Source organism: Petaurus breviceps, unplaced genomic scaffold, assembly GCF_028583685.1.
Source record: "Petaurus breviceps papuanus isolate PSGF00001 unplaced genomic scaffold, PetGlider_PUasm1.0 189, whole genome shotgun sequence".
Lineage (NCBI taxonomy): Eukaryota > Metazoa > Chordata > Mammalia > Diprotodontia > Petauridae > Petaurus > Petaurus breviceps.
In genome coordinates, this window is record NW_027185809.1 from 24296095 (window position 1) to 24319307 (window position 23213).

The 23213-nt window shown below is 37.3% G+C and overlaps 1 protein-coding gene across 3 annotated transcripts in view; it reads left to right on the forward strand.

The window, feature by feature from the left end:
- Positions 1–23213, forward strand: part of RTN1 (reticulon 1) — a 277572-nt gene that overhangs the window by 218780 nt on the left and 35579 nt on the right. The window contains exon 1 of one of the 3 annotated variants that reach the window (XM_069092059.1): positions 11770–12072. The exons of the other annotated variants lie outside the window; for them this stretch is intronic. Coding sequence (XP_068948160.1) covers positions 12012–12072 — 61 coding nt within the window. The 5' untranslated portion in view covers positions 11770–12011. Of the gene's footprint in view, positions 1–11769; positions 12073–23213 lie in introns of those variants that run through there. 3 annotated transcript variants of the gene reach the window in all.

Consider the following 23213-nt stretch of genomic DNA (forward strand, 5'->3'; position numbering starts at 1 on the left):
TTGCTTACTTCTCCCTGTATCAGTTCAAATAAGTCTTTCTATACTTCTCTATATTAATCCATTACATCTCTATCACTTGTTACAACACAGTAATATTCCATTACATGTTCAGTCACTCTCCAACCAATGAGCATCTACTTCATTTTCAGTTCTTTTCTACTATAAAAGATGCCTCTATAACTATTCAGGTATATGTAGGAACTTTCTTCTTATCAGTGGCTACTTGGGCTATACTCCCCAAATCTCCTTTCTTTATAGTTCATCATTGTCATTTGCTGCAGAGCCTCTATCATTTTAAGGATGCATGATCCAATTTCATCCCACCATATGCCAAGTTGTTATGGGCACACACTTATGAGCCAAGAGAGAAAGCAAGACTACTCTGAGAGGACAAACTTATGGACACTGAATCTAAATCTGGTACAATTACATAAGCACAAATGCAACTCTGACATTCAAAGAAACCATGGAGTGATACCTTAGCCAGGAGTGAGGCCTCCCCATATTTAGAACCATTAACACCTTTGGCTTTCCCTGGTCTGATTTTTTTTCTGACATGAAAAATAAACCAGCACATACTTTAGGAGTTAGTTAGCATTTGGCTCTCTACAAAAAGATGTTGTCCTTTTTTTCTGCTTTTTTGCATGCCACACACAGCCATCATTATTATGCCTGTTTCCAGTCTTCCAGTCACAAATGGCAATAGGAAGAGAAAAAGAAAAAGGTATCCTCCTCCCCTTTTGGACAACCTACAAATGTGTTTTCCTTAGCAAAGGAAGTAAAAAGTTAGAAATTTGACTCATAAGTATAATGCTGTCTTTCACCTCTCTTAGCAGTTAGGTGAAAAAAATTTATCAAACTTGGACTTATAATATTTTCTCTCCATTAGTTTATTACTCCAATAATTTTCTTCATTGGATGAGAATCTTTTAAAAGGTTAACTAACAGTCTCTCCTAAGCTAATGTGTTTTCCTATAGTATCACATTCTTAGGAATGTTTCTGCAAATGTCCAAACTACAGCTTACCACTACCACTACCACTCACCCAGTTGTACCCAGCCAAGCCAGCATCTTACTTATACCTGTAAAACAACATTCTCTGAACAGAGTAGCTTCTCATCTCTCTTACCCTCAGTGTTTCTCAGTGCCTTCCAGTGAAGAGCACCTGGGTAAGCTGGAAAAGAAACATTCCTTTGTCTTCCTTGAATATCTAGGTCCTAAAAAGAGGCTTTGATCATTGATTCCCATTTACCTGTTTACTTGCCTTTGCACTGATGCCTCATAAAACTCCTGTGCCACCAGGTTAGGTTTTTATCTATTTATTTAAAAATTTTTCTCCCTATAGGTTATAGATTATTTGCAAATCTGCATGTTAGTTCCTCAAGAGGAGGATCTGTTCTTTTCATCTTTACGTAGCACATACTATGCACTTAAGTTCATTTAATAACTAAATTAATATTCTAGGTTTTAAATATTTGATGAGATCATTGCTTTCAATTTGGTTTCTGAATCTTATTTATTAATATGCTTTCAATGGAGGAAATTGTTTGAGGCAACTTTATACTAAAAACTGATCAAATATTTATTAGTTTGGAATGTATCTTTTGTTAAGGCAGAGATTTTCAAAGTTTGTAAAGGTTGTACGATCTGTTTAGGGGTCAGGATAAGGACATATCTTGAAGTTACATAAATAGATTATTTTTTTCAAATGCTTTATTAAATTCTGATTTACATCATTCATTTCCGCCAGATTTTGAGTTAAAAATTTTCTCCCCGTTTTTCCCCTACCCACTGCCCCAAAATAGCAGTCCTACAGGATATCCCCTCCTCCAATCTGCTCTCTCCCATATTTTCTCCCATACCCCTTTTGACTTTTCCTGTGGATCTCTATGCCCCAGTGCCTGTATATCTTATTTCCCAATTACATGTAAAGTAGTATTAATAATAGTATATATATATATATATATATGTATATACATATATATTTGAATATTTGATTTTAAAACTTTTAATTCCAGATTCATTCCCTTCTTGCCTTGTCACCCACCCTTACTGGGAAGATAAGCTGTTCAGTATAGGTTGTACATGTGTGGCTAATGCAAAACAATAACATAGTAGATATATTGTAAAAGACTGACTATATTTCCCTCCCTCCTATCCCACCTCCCACTTGTTCTATCCTCTGCTTTGATACTGTACCTTTTCAAAAGTGGGTGCTTCCAACTTCCCTCCTCCCCAGCCTTCCTTCCTTTACATCATCCCCCCCTCATCCCCTTCCCCCCCTACTCTCCTGGAGGGTGAGATACCCTATTTAGTGTGTATTTCATTCCCTCGTCAAGCCAAATTCAATGGGAATAAGTTTGACCCATTCCCTTTTGCCTTCCTATTCTTCCCCTCCATTGTAACCATTTTCCCTTGACTCTTCTATATGAGATAGTTTACCCCATTCTGTGTCTCCCCATCTCCTCTCATTATATTCCTCTCTCACCTCTTAATTTCACCTTTTAAGTATCATCACTTCCTGTTAAATTGGTCCTGTGCCCCCCCCTCTCTCTCTCTGTGTCTGTCTGTCTATCTATCTATCTATCTGTAAACATATATACACACATTGACATATGTATTCATATGCCCATATACCCTCATATAAAGACATATATACATACATACATACATATATATATATATATATATATATATATATATATATATATTTCTAATCCCTTCAACTACTGAGAAAAGTTTCATAAGTTACAATTATTGTTTTTCCATGTAGGAATGTTAATAGTTCAACTTTGATAAGTTCCTTATGATTTCTTTTCCCTGTTTACCTTCTCATGCTTCTTGTATCTGAATGTCAAATTATCTATTCAACTATAGTTTTTTCATCAAGAATGCTTGAAAGTCCTCTATTCCACTGAATGACCATATTTTCTCCTTAAACATGATACTCAGTTTTGATAGGTAGGTGATTCTTGGTTTTAATCCCAGCTCCTTTGCCTTCTGGAATATCATATTCCAAGCCCTTTGATTCCTCAGTGTAGAAGCTGCCAGATCCTGGGTTATCCTGATTGTGTTTCCACAATATTCAAATTGTTTCTTCCTGGCTGCTTGTAATATTCTCTCCTTGATCTGGGAATTTCGGAACCTGGCTGTAATATTCCTAGGATTTTTCTTTTTGGGATCTTTTTCAGGAGGTGATTGGTGGATTCTTTCAACCTCTATTTTGCCCTCTGGTTCTAAAACATCAGGGCAGTTTTCTTTGAGAACTTCCTGGAGGATGCTTTCTAGGTTCTTACTTTGATCATGGCTTTCAGGTAGTCCAATAATTTTCCAGGTCAGTGGTTTTTCCCATGAGATATTTCACACTGCCTTCTATTCTTTCATTTGTTTGGATCTGTTTACCAGCATCTTGATTTCTCATGAAGTCATTAGCTTCCATTTGTTCCAATCCAATTTTGAAACAATGATTCTCCTCTGTGAGCTTTTGAGATTCTTTTTCCTTCTGGCAAATTCAGCTTTTTAAGGCATCCTTCTCCTCATTGAATTTTTGAGCCTCTTTTGCCATTTGAGTTAGTCTATTTTTTAAGATGTGATTTTCCTCAGTCAGGCTGTTGACTCTCATTTTGTAATTTTCTTGCATTGTTTTCCTTTCTCTTCCCAATTTTTCCTCCACTTCTCTTATCTGCTTCTTACGGTCCTCTATGGCCTGTAACCAGCTTGTATTTTCCTTTGAAGCTTTTGGTGCAGGAGTTCTGACTTCACTGATTTCCTCCTGTTCCATGCTTTGCTCCTTTTTTGTCCCCAAAATAGGAATGTAATGTTGGAATCTTCTGTCTGATTTGTTTCCTTTGCCTGCTCATTTTGCCACTCAATTATTTGACTTTTGGGCTTTTTGCCACAGTAGGACTCTGCCACCAGACAGGGGAGCTTTTGTCCCAAATGCTGGAGTTTTCTCAGCTGCTGGAGGTATTAGATGGGTGCCCTCTCTGAGGTCTCCACACGCTCTGGCAAGCTGGACACACACCCCAGGACCTCCACCCTAGACTGCAATCCAGATCCAAGCAGGTTAAAGCAAGAGCGATTACCACTCAGACTGGTGCTTGGTCCCCCTACACTCTGCAGGCCAGGAGGCGAAGCTGCCATGTGGCGCTGGCTGGCTGTGCTGGTGTCTCAGCGGCTTCTCTCCCCAGAGGCAAAAGCCACACACTCCCACTTACTGGGTCCTGAAGTCCAGACTGCACTGACTTCTCACTTTGTCCTTTGCATCTATGTGTTGATAAATCTGGAAATGGCCACAGCTGCTGCTGATCTGGAGTCCCTTGTGCTGGCAGCTGGTCAGGCCCACCCTGGGGCTACAGCCTCAGTGTGGAGCTGGGCTCTGCTCCCAGAGCACTGCTCTGGCCAATTCCTGCCGGCCTGCTGGGCTGTTCTCAGTGGGTGGTTAACTTCTCTGTGTCATTTTGTGCAGCTCCAATGTTTGTTTAGAGTCCCCTTTTTACGTGGATTGGGGAAGGTGGAAGCCAGAACAGCAAGGAGGTCCTGCTTCTACTCTGCCATCTTGACTCAGTCTACCATAAATAGCTTATTAATTGTTAACGTAGTGATACACAAAGATGCATGCATATAGACAAGCCTATAGATACCCAAACACACATATAGCTATATATTTATAATATTCCCCAAATATATGAACATATAAGAAACACACACATTTATATTTTAATACAAATGTATGTTCACAAAATAAATTTATTGAATATTTTTTAATCACAGAATTTAAAAGGGAGTAGAGATGGAAATGCTTCTAATATGGGAGATCTCCCTTTCACTTATCACTGTAATAGTCTACATCAAGTGGAAAAAATAAAAATATACAAAAGAGCTTGATCTTTTTATTTATTTTTATTTTTAAAAGAGTTTGATTTTAATCAATAAATAAGCATTTATCTCCCTGTTACAGCCTAGTCGTTGGTCCAATAACATTTTTGAGTGCCCACTTGATGCTAGAGTTCTCCATTATTATGGTGTCTATTATTCCAGGCTCCTCATTCTTCAGTCATCCAAATGCTGTCTTATTATGATCACTGTTTCTTTGGAAGCATCAGAAAGTTCTAAACAGCCCTCTGTGGAAATAGTAATTCAAGTATACTCTCCCCTGATAAGCAACTTTGTATTTGTTTTCTATTTCATTTTCTCATGCTCTTTTCCCTGAACAGGATGTAAGCTTCTTGAGGGGAAGGACTGTTTCATTTTTGTCTTTATATCTCCAATTCCTAATATAGTGCCTAGCTCATATTAGGTTTCTAATACATGATTAAATTGAGAGCGGTAGCTAACTGCAACTCTGGATGGAACCATCCAATCTCTCTAGGCATTATTTCCTCACATAGAAAATTGTGAGTGGGTCTTGATGGGGATCCCAGATCACTTATCTCTAATACTGACCTGATTCAAAACTCTTTTAGTGGACTCTAGTCCTATATCTACAATTTATACAGACCTATAATTACATGTTAAACCATCATCTTTAACCCAAATTCAACTTATCTCTCCACTAAAACTTGTTCTCTTTCCTCTGTACTCCACTTCATCAATGGTGCCCGTATTTTAAAACTCTTTTAGCCTAATTTTAACTTGGAAGCATCCTCGACTCTTAAATAAGAATAGTGATAGTAATTAGTCAGTCAAAAAAACCCAAATATTAAGTACCTACTATGTGCCAAGTACTGTGCTAAGGGCTGGAGACACAAAGAAAAACAAAAGATGGTTCCTGCCTTCAAGGAGCCCACAGTAATCTAGTAGCAGCAGCAGCAGTTCAAATATATCTAGTGCTTTGAGGTTTTCAAAGCACTTTACATGAATTATCTCATCTGATTCTCTCTCCTTCATTCCCTATGTCTAATGTCACTGAGTGCAAAAAAGAAAACTGTTCATAGATGGTTACAAGAGTTGATATGATTCTTCAGTAAAGTGTTCCAGCTATTTTCAGGTTATTACATGTTGTTATGAAATGCAAGTCTAGATCAACAAAAATTCTGTAGCTATATTACCTTCAGGTATAGACTTGTCAGTTCTGATTAGGTGAGCTGATTGGGTCCCTGTTAGGATGGTTGACCACTCTATACACTAAACTATATTGCTGACTTGGAATTCCTAACTTCTTCCTCTCCCCCCAGGGGACTTTACGGATCCATTGTAACCTCCCAGGCTAACCCCTCATCCCCCTAGCTCCCCAGCCTATGGTGTTTTCCTAAATGACTTCGTATTTATTTTGTGCATGTTTTGTGTTTATTTATATGTATACATGTTTACCTATGTATAATCCTAGGGCTGGAGTGAGCTTCTGGGATGAAGAGGTTTCTGGGGTGTGGCAGAGAAAATCTGGAGTGAAATGAAGCCTTGTATTAATTTTGTACAAATGCAATGTCTTCTTATTTTAGGATCTACTTATTAGTATTTACTAGATACTAAAATAATTATTTATATTTAGTAATTACTATCTCCTTATGTGTTACATGTAAGCTCCTTGAAGGCAGGTACGAATTCCTTTTTTGTCTTTCACCAGGACTTAACAGAGTGCCCGAAGCATATTGTTCAGTCATTTCATTCGTGTACAATTCTTCATGATCCCATTTGGGGTTTTGTTGGCAAAGATACTGGAGTGGTTTGCCACTTCCTTCCCCATTTCATTTCATAGATGAGGAAACTGAGGCTAACAGCTAGTAAATGTCTGAAGCCAGGTTTAAATAAGGAAAATGTGTCTTCCTGACTCAGACCCAGTACTCTATACACTACACCACCTAGTCTAGAACATAGTAGGAACTTAATAGATGTTTATTGATTGACTAAATCAAGAAATGCATACTATACAAAGTTATTCCATGTTTATTGGTCTTTTATTTTTATTCTGTTCTAGCATTGTGATACTGAAACTTTCATTCTTATGCTTGAGGAAAACAAAAAAAAAAACCCAACTAATCAAACAACAACAACAAAAAAAACATTAGACACATACTAATTAATCCTTTCATTCTGAAAATTAAAGAAATGAATGTAACCTGAGTATCAAGTATGGGGATTAATCAATGCTAATACACATCTGATGCTTTATAGTGGATACTGTAGCGGTACTTTCATCACAGAAAATAGAATGGTCAGTTTAAGCATGAGCTACAGAGAATTATGTTTCTTTTGAAATAGTGGATTACTTAAATTATATTTTGAGATTATCATTAGACTTTTACTGACTATAGGAGGACCTTGAAAACTTTTATCTGAAATTATATTTAACTTATATTTATTTATATATAATATACATAAATTTATATATTTATATATAACATATAATTTAAATATAATATATAATTATATATAATTGTATAATAAATGAATTATATTTAATTTAATTAATAAAAAAATTATATTTTCAGCATTCCAGGCTTCTCTTGGTAGCAAGCTGGAGCTCTTTCTTCAGGGATATCTCAGAGCAAAGTGGGTTAACTTCTGATTGGCCAACATAATTTTACTGACCCAATAGTTATAGCTCTAGAAACTGTTGTACTGGTTCTCTGTGACAGCACATACACACACGCACACGCACACACATGCACACACCCACTTGCACACACTGGGAAAATAATAAGTTGGATTGGGGGGATGGTAAATCATAGGAACTAAAGAAAGAATAAGTTTGTTTAGAGGCAAGCAGTATGGCAGAAAATGCCATTCTATTTTCTGTAAGGAATGTGCTGCTGTCTGATAGTTCAGCAGTATCTGTTGTGGTGTTAGATTAGTATTAGCATTGATTAGTAATCACCTGTTAATATTCAGGGGTAAGATTGACTACTGGTGCTATTTGCTGCTAAGTACATGATACTAGTACTAATATTAAACTGCTAAGTGCCTACTAACATTATATTCCTTATACTTCCAGAATTTCACTAAAAGTGGGGATGGAAGCAATCAGCTAGGTGGCACAGTGGATGGAGTTCTGACCCAGGAGTCAGAAGGATCTGAACTCAAATCTGGCCTCAAACATTAGCTCTGTGACCCTGGGCAAGTCACTTAACTCTGCTTGCCTCAGTTTGCTCATCTGTGAAATGAGCTAGAGAAGGAAATGACAAACTACTCCAGTATCTTTGCCAAGAAAATCCTAAACGGGGTCATGAAGAGTCAGAAACAATTAATTGAATAAACAGCAATCACTGATGTTTCTCTTTCTGCACCCACTTTCATTTAGTGCTTTCTGACCAACATAAGGCATCAAATTTTAAGGGACTTTTGTTTCCCCCTGTCTCATTTTTACATATGAAACAACTGAGACCCAAAATGAAGTGACTAAGCCAAAGTAAGGAGGAGAACCAAGATTTGAACAGAGATCCTGTGACTTCAATTTGATCATGCCTTCCAATAAACTACACTGTCTCCAGTTAAATGATTATCAGTTACGTTCTTTTCCTTTTTTAACTGAATCCCCAAATATTACTGGACTTTCATATACTTTTTTGAAATCCAATTTTTTAAAGAAGCCATCAACTACATTTCAGGAACAATATAATTTAGAAAATGTTTTATAATAATGCATTCTTTACTTCTGACAGCAACTAATATAACTGTGATACAGTTGAGGAAACAGTTCTGGTGAGATATCAAATCATCATCAGGTAATATTGATTAAGCATCCTCAGGGTCAAGGCTCTCTAAGATGTGATACCAAATCACTCTGGCTCAGTCCTTCTTTAAGATAAGTTTATATTCAGGGCAGCTAGGTGGTACAGTGAATAGAGCACTGGCCTTGGAGTCAGGAGGACCTGAGTTCAAATCTGACCTCAGACACTTGACACACTTACTAGCCATGTGACTTTGGGCAAGTCACTTAACCCCAATTGCCCTCCAAAAAGAAAAAAAAGGGAAAAAAAGAAATAAACAAAAGTCATTTAAAAAAAATCTTTGTTCTTCGTAAACATCATTAATGTTCAATCTTGAGATCTGCTTAGCTTGTATTTTTGCCCAGAGTCCATTGCTAGTGTAGAAGATGTTCATCAGGAATGGGAAGGTGGTTAGTTCTTTGAAGATAACTGAAGAGAGGGAAATAAAGGTCTCATAGGGGTATGAGAAAGGAACTTATAAAGAACATCACGGAGGGAAATGCTGTGGTCAAGACAATCCAGGTCTCAACAGAATTGTTGTTGTTTTTTTTTTTCCTTGAGTGTTCCTCTACTGAGAGCCAAAGAAGTAAAGACATCTGAGCAAAGAGGCAGAGCAAGCTTTCTGTATCCTTCACATCCTTCCCCTCAAGGCTTCCTATCCTCTGATGAAGCCTCTTGACTACTCAGGGCACTTCATTGCAAGGGCACCTATCCAGATTTGTCTCATAAAGCAGTGCTCCGTGTAGCAAATCTATCTAAATTGCCTTCCTTCTTTTTATACCCACCACACTCTCCTTCTCCACAAGAAAAAATGTACTTTTTTCTATTGCAGGATCCATTCTATCAGTGCTTACTAGAAAATCTGATAAACTACTATTTCACACTGAGATTAATAGTTCATAGATTAAAGTGTTATATCCTTCTGGGATAGTTGCATTTTACATCGAAACTTTTAATACTACACAATGTTTGATCTCTATTCCTAAAATATCAGCATCATGACAGTAATTGGGGGGGGGGGGAAGGGAAATTGTTTTGTTAGTAGATCTCCTCAAATTATACAATATAGGTCACCACTCAGTCTAGAATGGCAAAATCAAATGAAGGAAGTCAGAAAAAGATGAAGTAGACAGGAAGAGAGTAGACAAATTAGAAATAATCCAGACTAGACAGAGATCCTTGAGGTTGAAAGAGAGATCGATGAGGAACCATAAAAACTACGTAAGAGAAGGATCACAGGTTTTAATTAATAGGCATGAAAAGTGGGTCACGTTGTTTCTTATTTTCAGGGCTGTCTGTATGGATGCTCAAGACTTGTCTCCGATCAGCTGTCCAGGAATGATTCATTTCTTGGTGATGGGAAGAAGCTTGTTGAGATCAAGGCAGTGCTGGAAATCTGAGCCTTTATTGTACCACCAGCTTCAATAAATAGGGGGAAATAACATTTTTACTTCTTAATTTAATTTGTATTGGCTCATTTATTTCTTATAAAAATTGCAAAAATATAATCTCAGTCATTTTGACATCCTTGTAATATTGAAATGACATTTTTCCCCCTTCAGTTTCCAGAATTCTGTTTGCTTCCAAATGATAAACAGAACTTGGTAGTTTACCTTACTAAATCTAATTTGTTCATATCTTTCTTTGGAAATATAGATTGGATGCTGACCATCCTCCTCTGAAGCTTCATTTGTTTTGGAATCAGTACTGGGAATGTAGGTCCGTACTGGGACATGTCTAAGGAATCCAATATAATTTGGAGCACATAGGACAGATGGTCAACTGCCCAACCTTGACTCAAATTTTGCTTAAATACCAAGCCTAGATACCAGTCCAGTCTTTTCAGAGATTTCAGTTCAGTCTAGGATGGATATTAATAATTCAGTCTGGATTCTTGTATTCAACTATGCTTGACATATCCTTGAAAAGCCCTGAACTTCTGAAAGACTCTGGAAGCAAACTGTTTCTCAAGTGGTCTCCATCACCCCTAATATCTTACAACCCTAGGGCAAGCCCAGAACTATACTGGATACCTTATAGATGTTGAGGGCAACATCAAACTGACAGTCTAATCAGTTATCAAACTTTTAATCAATTCAATTAAAGCACTTATTAAGTGCTTATTTGTACAAGGCACTGCATAAGGGAGTGGGCATACAAAGAAAAAATTAGTCTCTGTCCCTCAAGGAGCTTACATTCTGCTGGAAGATTACTTAATGAATCAGCAGCTGAGGCTTATTGAATGACTATTTCTCTCTTTGCACCATGGTTCACTTTGTATTTATCTAATTTGTTCCCTTTGTATTTGTTTAGTTTTTTGGGGTGAAAAAATTATTTTATTTTGATGTCTGTCAAAATAAAATCTGTCACAGTGGATAGAGTATCAAGCCTGAAATATTCATCTTTCTCACTTCAAATCTGGCCTCAGAAACTTACTAGGTGTGTGAGCATGGGCAAGTCACTGAGACCTGTTGACTTCAGTTTCCTCATCTGTAAATTAAGCTGGAGAAGGAAATGGCAAACCACTCCAGTATCTTTGCCAAGAAACCCCTCAAAGGGGTCAGAGACAGATACAACTGAACAACAACAAAATCTGAAAAAAAAATTGTTTCTGAAATCTCTCTGTCCCAGGTATATTCAATACTGTTCTTCAATGGGCCAAGAGCTAAAGAATATTAATTTCATTAGTGAGGGTTTCATCACTAATGATATGTTTTGGTGTTCATTAGGCTAGGATTTTTACTTTTTTTTGGGTGGGAAGGGGGATGCAGGTTATGAATAGTTTTATTTTAGTTATTCGTGAAGCTTTATAAAACATGACCCAACAAATTATTAAATCAAATTGTAATGTATTGCAAACTTAAGCCACAGAAATGTCTGGATTTTTCCTATTCTAAAGAAATTTCTAGAACATTAATATTTAAAGCTATAGCTAATCATAGGAAACACCTAGCAGACTCCCTTCCCCACTCCTCCCATCCCTTTGCCTTTGATTTCCCTTCCCTCTCATACCAATTTGATTTTGTGCCTTTCCCAGTCAGGATCAGTTAACCATTTCCAGGGTGGGAACAAACCTGGGCTGCCCAACAAACGCATTTAATTTGCAAGGCAATTGCATCCTTTCTCATAGGCAACAGCTCCCCAGGGCAATCACATCCCAGTGCTGATTTGCTGCAGTGAAGACTGCAGCATTTACAATATGCCCTCCCCCTTTCCCTGTTCTGCTTACAGCATCAGTCTGTAGCCAGTGCAAGGAAGCAGTGATACCCACTAACCTATTCATGCTTTGGAATGCTTAAGTGGTAGCACTTAGGCTAGTACTCTGATAGAAAGCAACAGAGAGACTTCCTTCACCACCCCAAGATGCAGGCCAGTGCTGATTCTACCAAGATGGACTGTCTATGGAGCAACTGGAAATGTCAGGGTATTAAATTTATTCTAGTAATGCATGCCTACAATGAGAGGGTGAAGCCTGCATGGGAGAATCTCATAAAAGGGCCCCATCCGTTTTGTATTGTTTCACCTGTGGGACGTTTGCATGCTTTTATAATCCAGAACTTTTCGCTGGAGTGGTAAATCTGTTTACTTTCATCACAAAATTGTGTTTGGATTTTCCCTTTTGTGGTTTGGTTATCATTTTCGGGTGTGTTTTGTGATGCTTCATCTTTTGCCTGTCCTGGAAACTCCTTATAGAAACATTACTCTTTTACCTACCATTTGTTTAGACTTTACCCATCTCTGGTGTTTACTGCTAGGTTCTGACTGATATGCTTTCCCCTGGCAGTGTAGTATACCACATTTATTTCTATTGAGAGAATGAAATCTCCTAGAAGTCATATTTCAGACCGTTCTCTAGTGCATCTTTTTAGAGAAGGACACACCCATTCCAAGGTATGTGTTTGTGGTCAAACAAAAGAAACTGGGACTAGGGAAGAGCTGTCACTATTCTGAAAAAGACTGTGGCGTAGCTATATATTATTATTGAATTGAACACGAATTTCTATCAGTCTGCTCGTGAGGAAAGCACATAGCTTCTATCTGTTAATAAAATGCAATGGGGTAAGGAGCTTCTGTTGAACAATTAAGGAAAAATCTATGCATAGTTCTCGTTACCCTCGGGCATAATGGATTTTTTTCTGAACCGTCTATATTAGAACTGGGTGTGGCTATCCTCTAGCTTCCCTTAGATTTCTTTTCAGCCATTTTTATTCAGCCTCACACTTAACAGCTAACACTCATCCATCCTTTGTTGTTAGAAAACTCTCAGCCTAACCTTGTTCAGGAAAGAGATTACCAGGAGAAAAGGGTTAATTGCAAAAGTGCATCTCCTACTGTAATCTTGGGAGCTGATCAGATAAAGAGCTTTTAGGATTTGAAAATAGCTGTTTGTGAAGAAGGCATATTTGGCTTAGACTGAATGATTTATAGCATACATTACACTCTAACAGCATCTGATTTTAAATAGCTGGCTCTCCTCCCATTATAACATTGCATCATGGACAGAATAGAAAGTCTTTTTGTCTGTAAAATAATCCCGGGTCCTTTGTATCCTTTCATCTTTAACAAAGAAGTGAACATCAATCTTCAGAATTAAAAGCACCATTACTTTTCTTTTGTGGTGGGTTTTTGTTTTTTTTTTTATAGTGATCAGCATGAAACATCAGAATCTTTTTGCAGATTCAGAAGTATGGATCTGGAAGTCAAGTAACTACAAAATAAACAGTAAACAGATTTTGATAATATAACCCCCAGGGGATCAGAAACTCATTGCTGACTGCAAGAGCAAAGGATTTTAGAAAGTGATGCCACCTTTCCCCAACAACACATACTCACTGTAGACCTTGGGAGTTTTCATGTAATACTTTATCTGGAAATTTTATAAATTGGTCTTATCTATTCATCAACTAAAAAACAAACAAACAAACAAAACATTCCCAACAGTGCATAGTGCTAAATTCAATCTAATGCTTTCTTTGGGCATATAGGCTCAGTTTTAGGTAGCATTTGGACATCCACTTCTTACTAAGAGTAGACACTAACCAATAAAGACATTTATTTATATGAATTTCTACACTTGCAGGATCTGGGACATTATTTAGATGTTCAAATACAATTGAACCCCTAATTTTCCCCCAAATGACCTGTTCATTAAAAATTAAAAATGAAACAATCCAATTTACCAGATCATTTGTGATGAGAAAAACAAATGTTGAGAAGACCCTATTTGTTTATTTATGTCTATTATCACATGTCTATTTATAAATTATAGTTGAATATGTGTGTCATTTCTAGGGTGTTGTTTTATTTGAGCCATGTAGCTTTAAAAAAAACCTTTAGTAAAAAATTATTCTAGTCATCTTAAATTTTGTTTATCATAAATTGCAAAAAATCCAGTCTTGTTTGAAAACTTTATTGATGTCATTTATTTCTATATCACCTGTATTTCCAGTATTATTTCTCATCTCTCCTATTTAACCAGTCACCTCTTGTAACAAAGAATTGGAAAAAGGGAGGAAAAATCAATTCAGCAAAACTAACATGCTAGTCATGTCTGATAGTATTTGCAATAGTCCACACCTGTAGTTCTCCACCTCTTCAGAGAAGAGGGAATCATTTTCTCAAATCTGCTGTCTGTCTCTGTCTGTCTGTCTCTCATATCCCCCCTCTATTTTTCCTCCCCTCTCTCTTTCTTCCCCATGCCCCCCCCCCACCTTTTTTCTTATCTCTTCCATCCTTAAGTGCAGGGACCAGTCATGAGCCCAATCCCATTAATGATCACCACCTGCTCCATTTCCATCCTGTGTTACTTTATGCTTCCTTACGCTGTCTAGAGGTCTCCAGTTCCCAGGGGCACACCATATTATTGGTGAACTTAATGTGTACACACATTTGGCATAGCCCACTTTAGCTTAGAACTTCTGAGCTCAAGCAATCAATCTGCCATCTTCTATCTTCATGCGCCACAATGCCTGGCTATTTTCTCAACTCAATCCAGGGCTAAGTTTGGTCATTATAGTGATACAACATTCGGTTTTGACAAATCCAGTGTTTTAAAAATTAAAAACCACCCAAAACTCTGAGATATGTAATATTTGTGATGGAAAATTATTTCCCTTACCACATGAAAAACTTGTCAACTAAACCAAGCCTGTTTCCAAGTATATATTCTTCCATGTGTTTTACCCCTTTATTCATCTTTCCTTTTATCTAAAGCCATTCTTTTCTTAATTGGTCTAGAAAAGTAAGCTTAAAAATAAATTCATACTATAGGATGTGCATGTGCATAAGTCATGTGGAAGTATTTCAAACAGTAAGTGAAATTTAATAACATTTGTGCATACAATTAAAATGACTGTTGACATGTTATTAATAATGTTTTTATTGCTAAGGAAAATAACGATTTGCTTTAATGTAAAGGACAAAGAATTTTAGTTTCCTTCATCTCCCAATTTTCTTTTTAACTCTTAAATATTTGGTGGAGAAATTGGAATGAATTGAATATTTCATAAGTACCATGATGAAATGTGCCACAAAAATAATACTGTATATGAACTATATATGTATATATATATGTATATACATAAGATCTCAACAAATGTTGGATTTCATGTTAATAATGCATTAGATTTATGTCACGAGAGAGAAAGACAAAAGCTATTCTACTTAGTTATAAGTTTTTTGGAATGGAAAACATAAGATGAAAAAACTCAGATGTGAACTACTTCATAGCCATGAAATGGAAGGGGAAAAATTAATGTGAGGAAATCAAATAATGCAGACAGATGACAGAGTATAGGAAGAGGAGAGGTTGTTTTCTCAACAGGTTGTTAAAATACGAATCATCTAGACAAGTGGATTGTTGTTGTTTTTACCTGTAAGACATAGAGCCAAACATTTCGACTTAGGCCAATTGCAAAGCTCTAAATATAATGAAAAAACCCTAAATCCCGTTTCCCTCTTCTAGGTACTTCTTTACATTGCACCATGCCAAATCAAGTACAGAACTGTGATCATTATGTAATAGGAACCCAAGTCCCACTCTTCTAGAAATTGAGTTTGACCAGAATTATTCCAGCAAGGTAGCACAGTGGGCCAGAGTGCTTGTCCGGGAGTCAGGAAGGCCTGATTTAAAATCCTGTTTCAGATACTTACTAGCTGTGTGATCTTGACCTCTTTTACCCTCAGTTTACTCATCTGTAAAATGGCAATAATAATAGCATCTACCTTCCAGGGTTGTGAGGATCAAATGAGACAATCTACATAAAGGGCTTTGAAAATCTTAAAGCACTATGTAATAATAATAATAATAATCATTATTATTATTAAGTTATCTCCTGCTCAAATCCCTTAGCTCAAATTTACTTTGTCTGTGCCCTCTCCAACTCAATCCACTTCAGTGAAGAAAACAAGAGAAATGAAAAGTACATTTTCTAAGGGGCGTGGCACAATGGCATTCATTTTTACAAATAAAACATTGTTCCCCAGTGTTTCCTCCTTTCTGAATGGGATAGAATTGTGACCAAATATTAGAGCACCCTAGAACACATTTATTTAAGCCATAAAGATAAAAAACAGTTTCCATTTGGCAAACAATTTCTAATAAAATGAAAATCTTTCACTAAAAAAAGCCCACAAAAATTTAAAGATGTATCCAAAAAATGTCATTGAAACTAACATTTTATGTAGAAGATACATAATTTATAGTTTAAGAATATGTAATAAATATTACATTAGTAAGGAAACTTTTGAATGCCCACGATAATATACGATAGGACAGCATAAAACGGTAGTACACCTTGCCTTCTCAGTGGGTGAGGGGAGGAGTGGAAGGAGGGAATATATTTGGAACCGAAAGGAAAAATAAAATGAAGTAACTATGATTAGTAAAAAAAAAAAAACACCTGAGAAATATGTTTGAAAACTGAAAATAAATCTCTTATTATATATATGTATATATATATATATATGGGAAAATGCAATTAAGATAAATAGGCAATTTTCTGACATGAACTAGAATCAGAATTATATGTCTGTATTGAATTTCCTTATCTGTAAATCAGGATAACAATCCTTGCACTATTTATTTTATAGAGCTGTTTTAAGGAAAATGCACATAATTCTGAATATATAATAAATATGTGCATGCATACACATCTCTAGATATTACAATATGATGTCATTTTTAGAAGCAGGGCATTAAAAGAATAAGTTAATACTAATCTTCGATTTCAATGGAGTAGGAAACTCCCAGTAAGGAAATTCTTCTCCTACAACACAGATTAGCAATTACTTGGCAATGTAGAGACTTCAAGAGTTCCTTGGGAAACTGAGAGTTTATGTGAATCACCTGGAAGTCAGGTTGCCTGGAGTTCAAATTCATCCTTCGATGTATGCTTGAACTATAATCCACTGGATAGCAGAATTGATAAATATCTGAAAAGGCTAGAATGGTGGTAAGGAATTTAATAAGATGATATTTAATTTTTAAAAAGACATTTAATAGGACTAATGGAGGTCAAGTGGCCACTTCTAGTTTTGTATATAACACAAAACTTCTAAGGGTTTTAATGGAGGTCAATGGGAAAAGGTCAGTAGGAATCAGCAGTATGATGCATCACCCCCCAAAAAAGCCAATGTAATTTATTGAATACATTAATAATTATCAGAAAGCTGGTATGGAAGTACAATGACTTTATTTGCCCTAGAATTCAAGGGTGGGGAACCAGTAGCCTTTTAGGTCGTTGGGTGCTGCCTTTTGACTGAGTCCAAGTTTTACAGAAAAAAATTCTTTTATTAACAGAATTGAAGCTTGGATTCGGTCAAACGGCTACACATAAGGACCTAGAGGGCCACATGTGGCCTTGAGACCACAGGTTCCCCACCCTGCCCTAGATAGATCTTATTCTTCCATCTCTTAAACGGACCTATCATATCAGGATGGATTTTTTTTTAATAGTTCAACCATTCTCTTACTTACTGATAGAACTCTGGGCTTTTCTCAGTAACACTAAGAAGATCCAGAATAGAGTTAATCCCAAAGATGGAAGAACAGATCTGTGGCCTCTAACCTGTGGGCCTAGAATATGGTACAGCCCAAGCAGCTTCATCTTTAGCACAATTTAAAGTTTTAGCATTAGGACGTTACACACGGTTCACATATCTATAGCACTTTCCTTGGGTATTAGGTAAAGACATTATCATTTCCCTAGAAGTTATCTAGTCCAACCTTGTCATTTTTCATATGAGGAAACTAAGGCTCAGAGAAGTTAAGTAACTTGACTAAACTCATAAAGAGCTAGCATGGTGGGTAGAAGCAACTGCCTCTGAGTCTCATGAGTCCATGACCCTCACCCTTCCCTATTATTCTGTACCCAGGAGTGTACTTATGTACCAGGTTCATTGCTGGGATTGGTAAGGAAAGTGGTCCACCAATTCTTACATTAGTTGACTCATCACTCCTACCTTGATTATTCTGCTTTTATCTCCAACATATGGTTTCCTCTCTCCCAAGAAAGGGTCTGAAGTTAAAAAAAACAACTACAGAAAACAACAAAACACCACCACCAACAAAAGTTATACATGGTGAACAAATATAATTCAAGTTTGGAGCAGATACTTTATTTCGATACAAAAAAGGAAGGGGGAAAACCACTAGACAGAAGAATAATAGTGTGTATAACAGAGTGAGTAAAAGGAATTAAGTAGCATCACTACCAGCACAATTATTGGCAGGCTACTGTGCAAGCCTCATTAGGACATGAAGAAGTTTTTAGTAGGTTGCTAATTAGCCATTTCACGTTTCATCTCTGCTGAGCACAGTCTTCTCAGATGCCAGCTGTGAGCTTCTTTCTGGTGGTTTCTTTTTCCCCATTGCTCCCTTGGCACCAGCCCATTCTTGCTGTTGTCTAAGTGATCCCTCTTGGAATAGTGAAACTGTCCAATATAGACACTACCCTTTGCCATCAGTCATTACCATTCCAGGAGATGCCAATGTCATCACCTCGTTGGTGGGAGATGTAGCCACTGTGATGTTTGAAGTTTGCCTAAGGTCTTGTACCAAGGAAGAGAAAACCCAAAGGGAGGTGGCTCTATCCTAAGCACAGGCTTTTACCTATGCAATATATTCATGCTGTACTTATAGGGTACAGAAATTATACTCCAAATTGACCTCTAAATAGAACCCCCCTCCTCACAGTAGGAGGGACAGATCATCCCTTTAGTACATCGCTTGAATACTGACTTAGCAGCCAATCAGAGCAATCAACCCAATGATGAGTCCTACTTGTTCGGTACTTGACTCCAATACCCCTTTCCCCAAGCTTTCACATGGTCACCAGGAATAAGTGAGAGTTCTACAGAGAGTCTGGAGAAGACTGGGAAGAGTGTACCCAAAGAGAACCTACTATGCAAGTATTAAGAGGCATAACTGGGATTGTGCTTCAGACCTCATAACTGTAACTTGTTCTCTCTCTCATTCCACAGCACCAGGCTGCCATTTTAGAAATGAGGAAACTCTGCTTATGTGTGTGTGTTTATTATGCATATTTGTGTCATTGTAATACATATGCACATAGACATGTGTGTGCATGTGTTTATCTGTGCATATCACATGTCTACTCTCATATACATACTGTATATATACATATCTATAACATATGTATGTATAAATTAAATGTGTCTGTCTATGCCTGTGTGCATACCATAAATGTATATTAGATATGAGTATGTGAATACACACACATAACACGTGTATATAGATATGCTTATGCCAGGTTATGTTGTGTGTATATATGTGTTTTACGTATATATAAACATAGATTATTTAGTGTATATTTGTTTCATTGTAGGCATATACATATATGTGTATGCATGTGTCTGTGCACATCATTTGTCTATCATAGATATACTGTGTATATATGTGTGTGTGTGCACATATAAATTATATGTGTCTGTATCTATACATGTATACATATATAATATAGTTATGTGTATTAGATATGAGTGGGTGTATGCACATTTACGCATATGTATATATGCGTGTTTATATCTGTGTATGTTGTATGTCTGTGTATGTATGCATAACATATATTGATATATTTCTGTTTATATTATATATATGATAAATATGTGTTTTTCAATGATGTATCTGTCTGTATCATTGAACTTTGTAGAGGCAGTGACCCATACTCAAACTGAGAAGATGTGAGATCAAGTCTTGCCTATGACACACATTATGTGACCCTCAGGGAATCACTTAACATATCAGTGCCTGTTATACTGCCAATTATTTTATTGCCTCACTCTTACTTCCAAATAAGCTAGGATTATTTTCTGGGGCTACAGAAATAATTGAAAAGGGGAGTTGTGATCAACTTTCTACCCATTTACTTTCATACATTTTTTTTTGTATCCTTAGTAAGCACCATACCTGACACATAGCAAGTGCTTTGCAATTTGATAACTGACTGATAGCTAATATTTGTATGGTACTTTAAGGTTTGCAAAGCATTTGACTAATATGTCATTTTATCTAACTAGATTTAGCAGCAGTTGCACTCAAATATCACCTCTTTGCTAGGGATGTTTAGGGGGAGTCTATGTTTGATTCTGGAAATTACCTTTAACACCAAGGTTAGTGGAAGCCCCGCTGCCTTAGCTGCTCCAGCTGTCTCAGCACCCTCCAAAGCAAAAGTGCTAAGGCTAGTTGGCCAGCCACTGCAACACCAAAGCCAAAATCTTGTTGACAATTCTGTCATCTCAGTTCATTTTTTCTCATAGGTTTCTCTACCTTTGTGTCTCTCTGTGTCTCTGTGTCACTCTGTCTCTGTCTCTCTGTCTCTCTCTGTCTCTGTCTGTCTGTCTCTGTCTCTCTCTCTCTGTCTCTCTCTCTCTCTGCCTCTCTCATCCCTTCCTTTCTTGACTGTGGGTCTTCCCTTACTCCAGCTAATGATAAGGAGAAAAAAAACGTTTGTTTTCCCAGTTTTGTTTTAAGGTAAAAGCCTCAGTTTTTCCCTGTCTCATTCTAAGATAAAAAAAAAATTCCATATCAGTTTGTGGTAGGCACTAATTCAATGTCAAAAAATCAAAATAGCATAGGAATTGAATGCTCAACAGTTTGGAAAACAAAAACTTAGATGCTGGCTGCTTTTTGCCCAGCTGCTGAAAACGGGCATTTGGCTTGGTCTCTTTTACCCCTTCCCCCACAGGGTATAAGAGATCCAGGAACTTTGGGCTAAGTAATTGTTAAAAAGAAAAGGGAAAACTTAGCATTCCAAACAGCCTGACACAAGTCTTATTCATCAAGGCCTTCTGTTTTCACCTATCAGCTTCCCCAGTCTCTGACCAATGCCTCTCAACTCTTTATAAGCAACAATTCTACTTAGCCACAGGCAGAGTATCCCTGGTTTGGGAAGGCAGGATGTGGTGTACCATTCTGCCCCAGTTTCATTCCCTTTCCTTTCTGTGGCTAGACAAGATGCATCCCAATGAAGTGTCTTTCTTGGCATCCTCATTCAAAGTCAAGTTCAATGTCATGGACACTTGGAAACCGTGGGTAGGGTCTGCTCGCCTGACAAAAAGGCCTCCTATGTCTCATGTGTCCCTTGTGATACTCTGAAAATGATGAGCTGAGGAAGAATACGACATGAGCATAATGAGCATACTTGAAAACGACACTACAAGTGTAGGGCCAAAGAATAGCAGGGAATAAATCGCATAAGTAAACAGGATAGTTAAAAATATTATTAGCTTCAACATCTTGCATCATTTTTTTGTTAAATCTCTAAGTAGCTTGACCACTAACAAGGAGAGCAGCCTTGAGGCATTGGGGGGTGTTGAGGCTGGGGAGGGTGGTGTTATATGACAATGGAGCCTTTGTTTTCAGGAGTTACAGATCTAATTCTAAAATGAAATTTAGCATTTACAATTTACAAAAACCAGAAAAACCCTAAAAAACAAATCTATTCATATGTGGCAGCTACAAATCAGGTGCTACAGAATGAATGGTGGCAGGCATACTTTAGTAGTCTCCTAGCACAGTGTCACTGGGTAGGTAGATGGTACAGTGGATAGAGCACTGGGACTGGAGTCAGAAAGAACTGAGTTCAAATTCAGCCTCAGATCCTTATTAGCTGAGTGACCCTGGGCAAGTCATTTAACCCTGTTGCCTCAGTTTCCTCTTCTGTAAAATGAGTTGGAGAAGGAAATAGAAACCCACTCCAATATCTTTGCCAAGAAAATCCCAAATGGACTCAAGAAGTGTCAGACATGAAAAATGACTGAATGATTGCAGCACAGTGTCACAGGCAGCTTTCTTAAGACCATAAATTGTCAAATGGTTGCCTATCTGCAGTGATAATGGGGCTTCCAATAAAAAAAAATCCAAGTGTTGTAATGGGAATGTAAATTTTTAAGATCTTCCCTGCCCCTAGGCTAAAGTGCACCTGGAGCCTGTGGTGGGAGACTTGTTTCTCAGGAGATACTTTTTGATTGGGCAGTGGGTCAAGAAGGTTATTACATTTTCTGAGCCAGGAGAAGGCTATATAAATTCTGATGTGAGGTTTTGTTTTGGGGCTCACTTTGAGAAATATTGTGTGATTTGACCAGATGAGATTCTGGGAAGCCATTGAGAGCCCCCTGGCTTTGAAAAACCCAGATGTTGATGGTAATTGTGATTTGATATGGATGTAATGGTTGGACAGTTTGGAAACCTGTCTGCTTGATCTGTTTGTCTTGATAATTCTGTCATATACTCTGAAGTTCAGGGTGCTGACCTTTTCCCCCTGACTTAGGTGAATGATATATGTTTGATTGATTAAAGTAAGCTTGTTAACCCATTTTGAGTTGCTTTCCTTTAGCAAAGCAGATCTAAGAACCTGTGTTGGCAGCCACCCTGGGGACGCTGGAGTGCTTGCTGCTACAAGTGTGGACCAAATCCTCTCCCTCAATAAAATATACAATATTTTGCCTTATGAATAAAACATGAATTAAAATACCATGATATTTCCATGTCATACATATTTGGTCTTTCCACCTCTAATATCCTCTCTACCCATTTTATATGTTGATACTGGCTTAAGTTCCCAAAATACCGGATCCATTCCAACACAAACATTTATCAAGTGTCTCATGGCAATAATGTTCCCACACACCTCTTCTAGCTTCAGCCCTTACTGACACTAGTCTGCAGACTCCACAAGAATCCTAAGATCTTAGAATGTTTCTAGATTTAAAGCCAAAAAGACCCTCAGAGGGCATCTAGTCAACTCCTTTTCACAGAAGAAGAAAGTACAATCAAGAGAACACAACTAACTTGCCACACATTGCACAGGTAATAAGTAGATGGAAGAAGTGAGATTTGAACCCTGACCCTCTTGACACCAAATCCATTTTTCTTTGGTTCTAGACCTTGATTACTTTTCTGAAGTGCTGGTTATGGTGCCCCCACCCCTTCATATGGTCCTCAGTTTACTGAGCTGCTCTAGTCCTTTTTCTGCTCTTGGTAGAAAGGAAAAAACAGGGTACTCCAAGGAGCAGATAAAGATCTCCATGCATGACTTCAGCCCC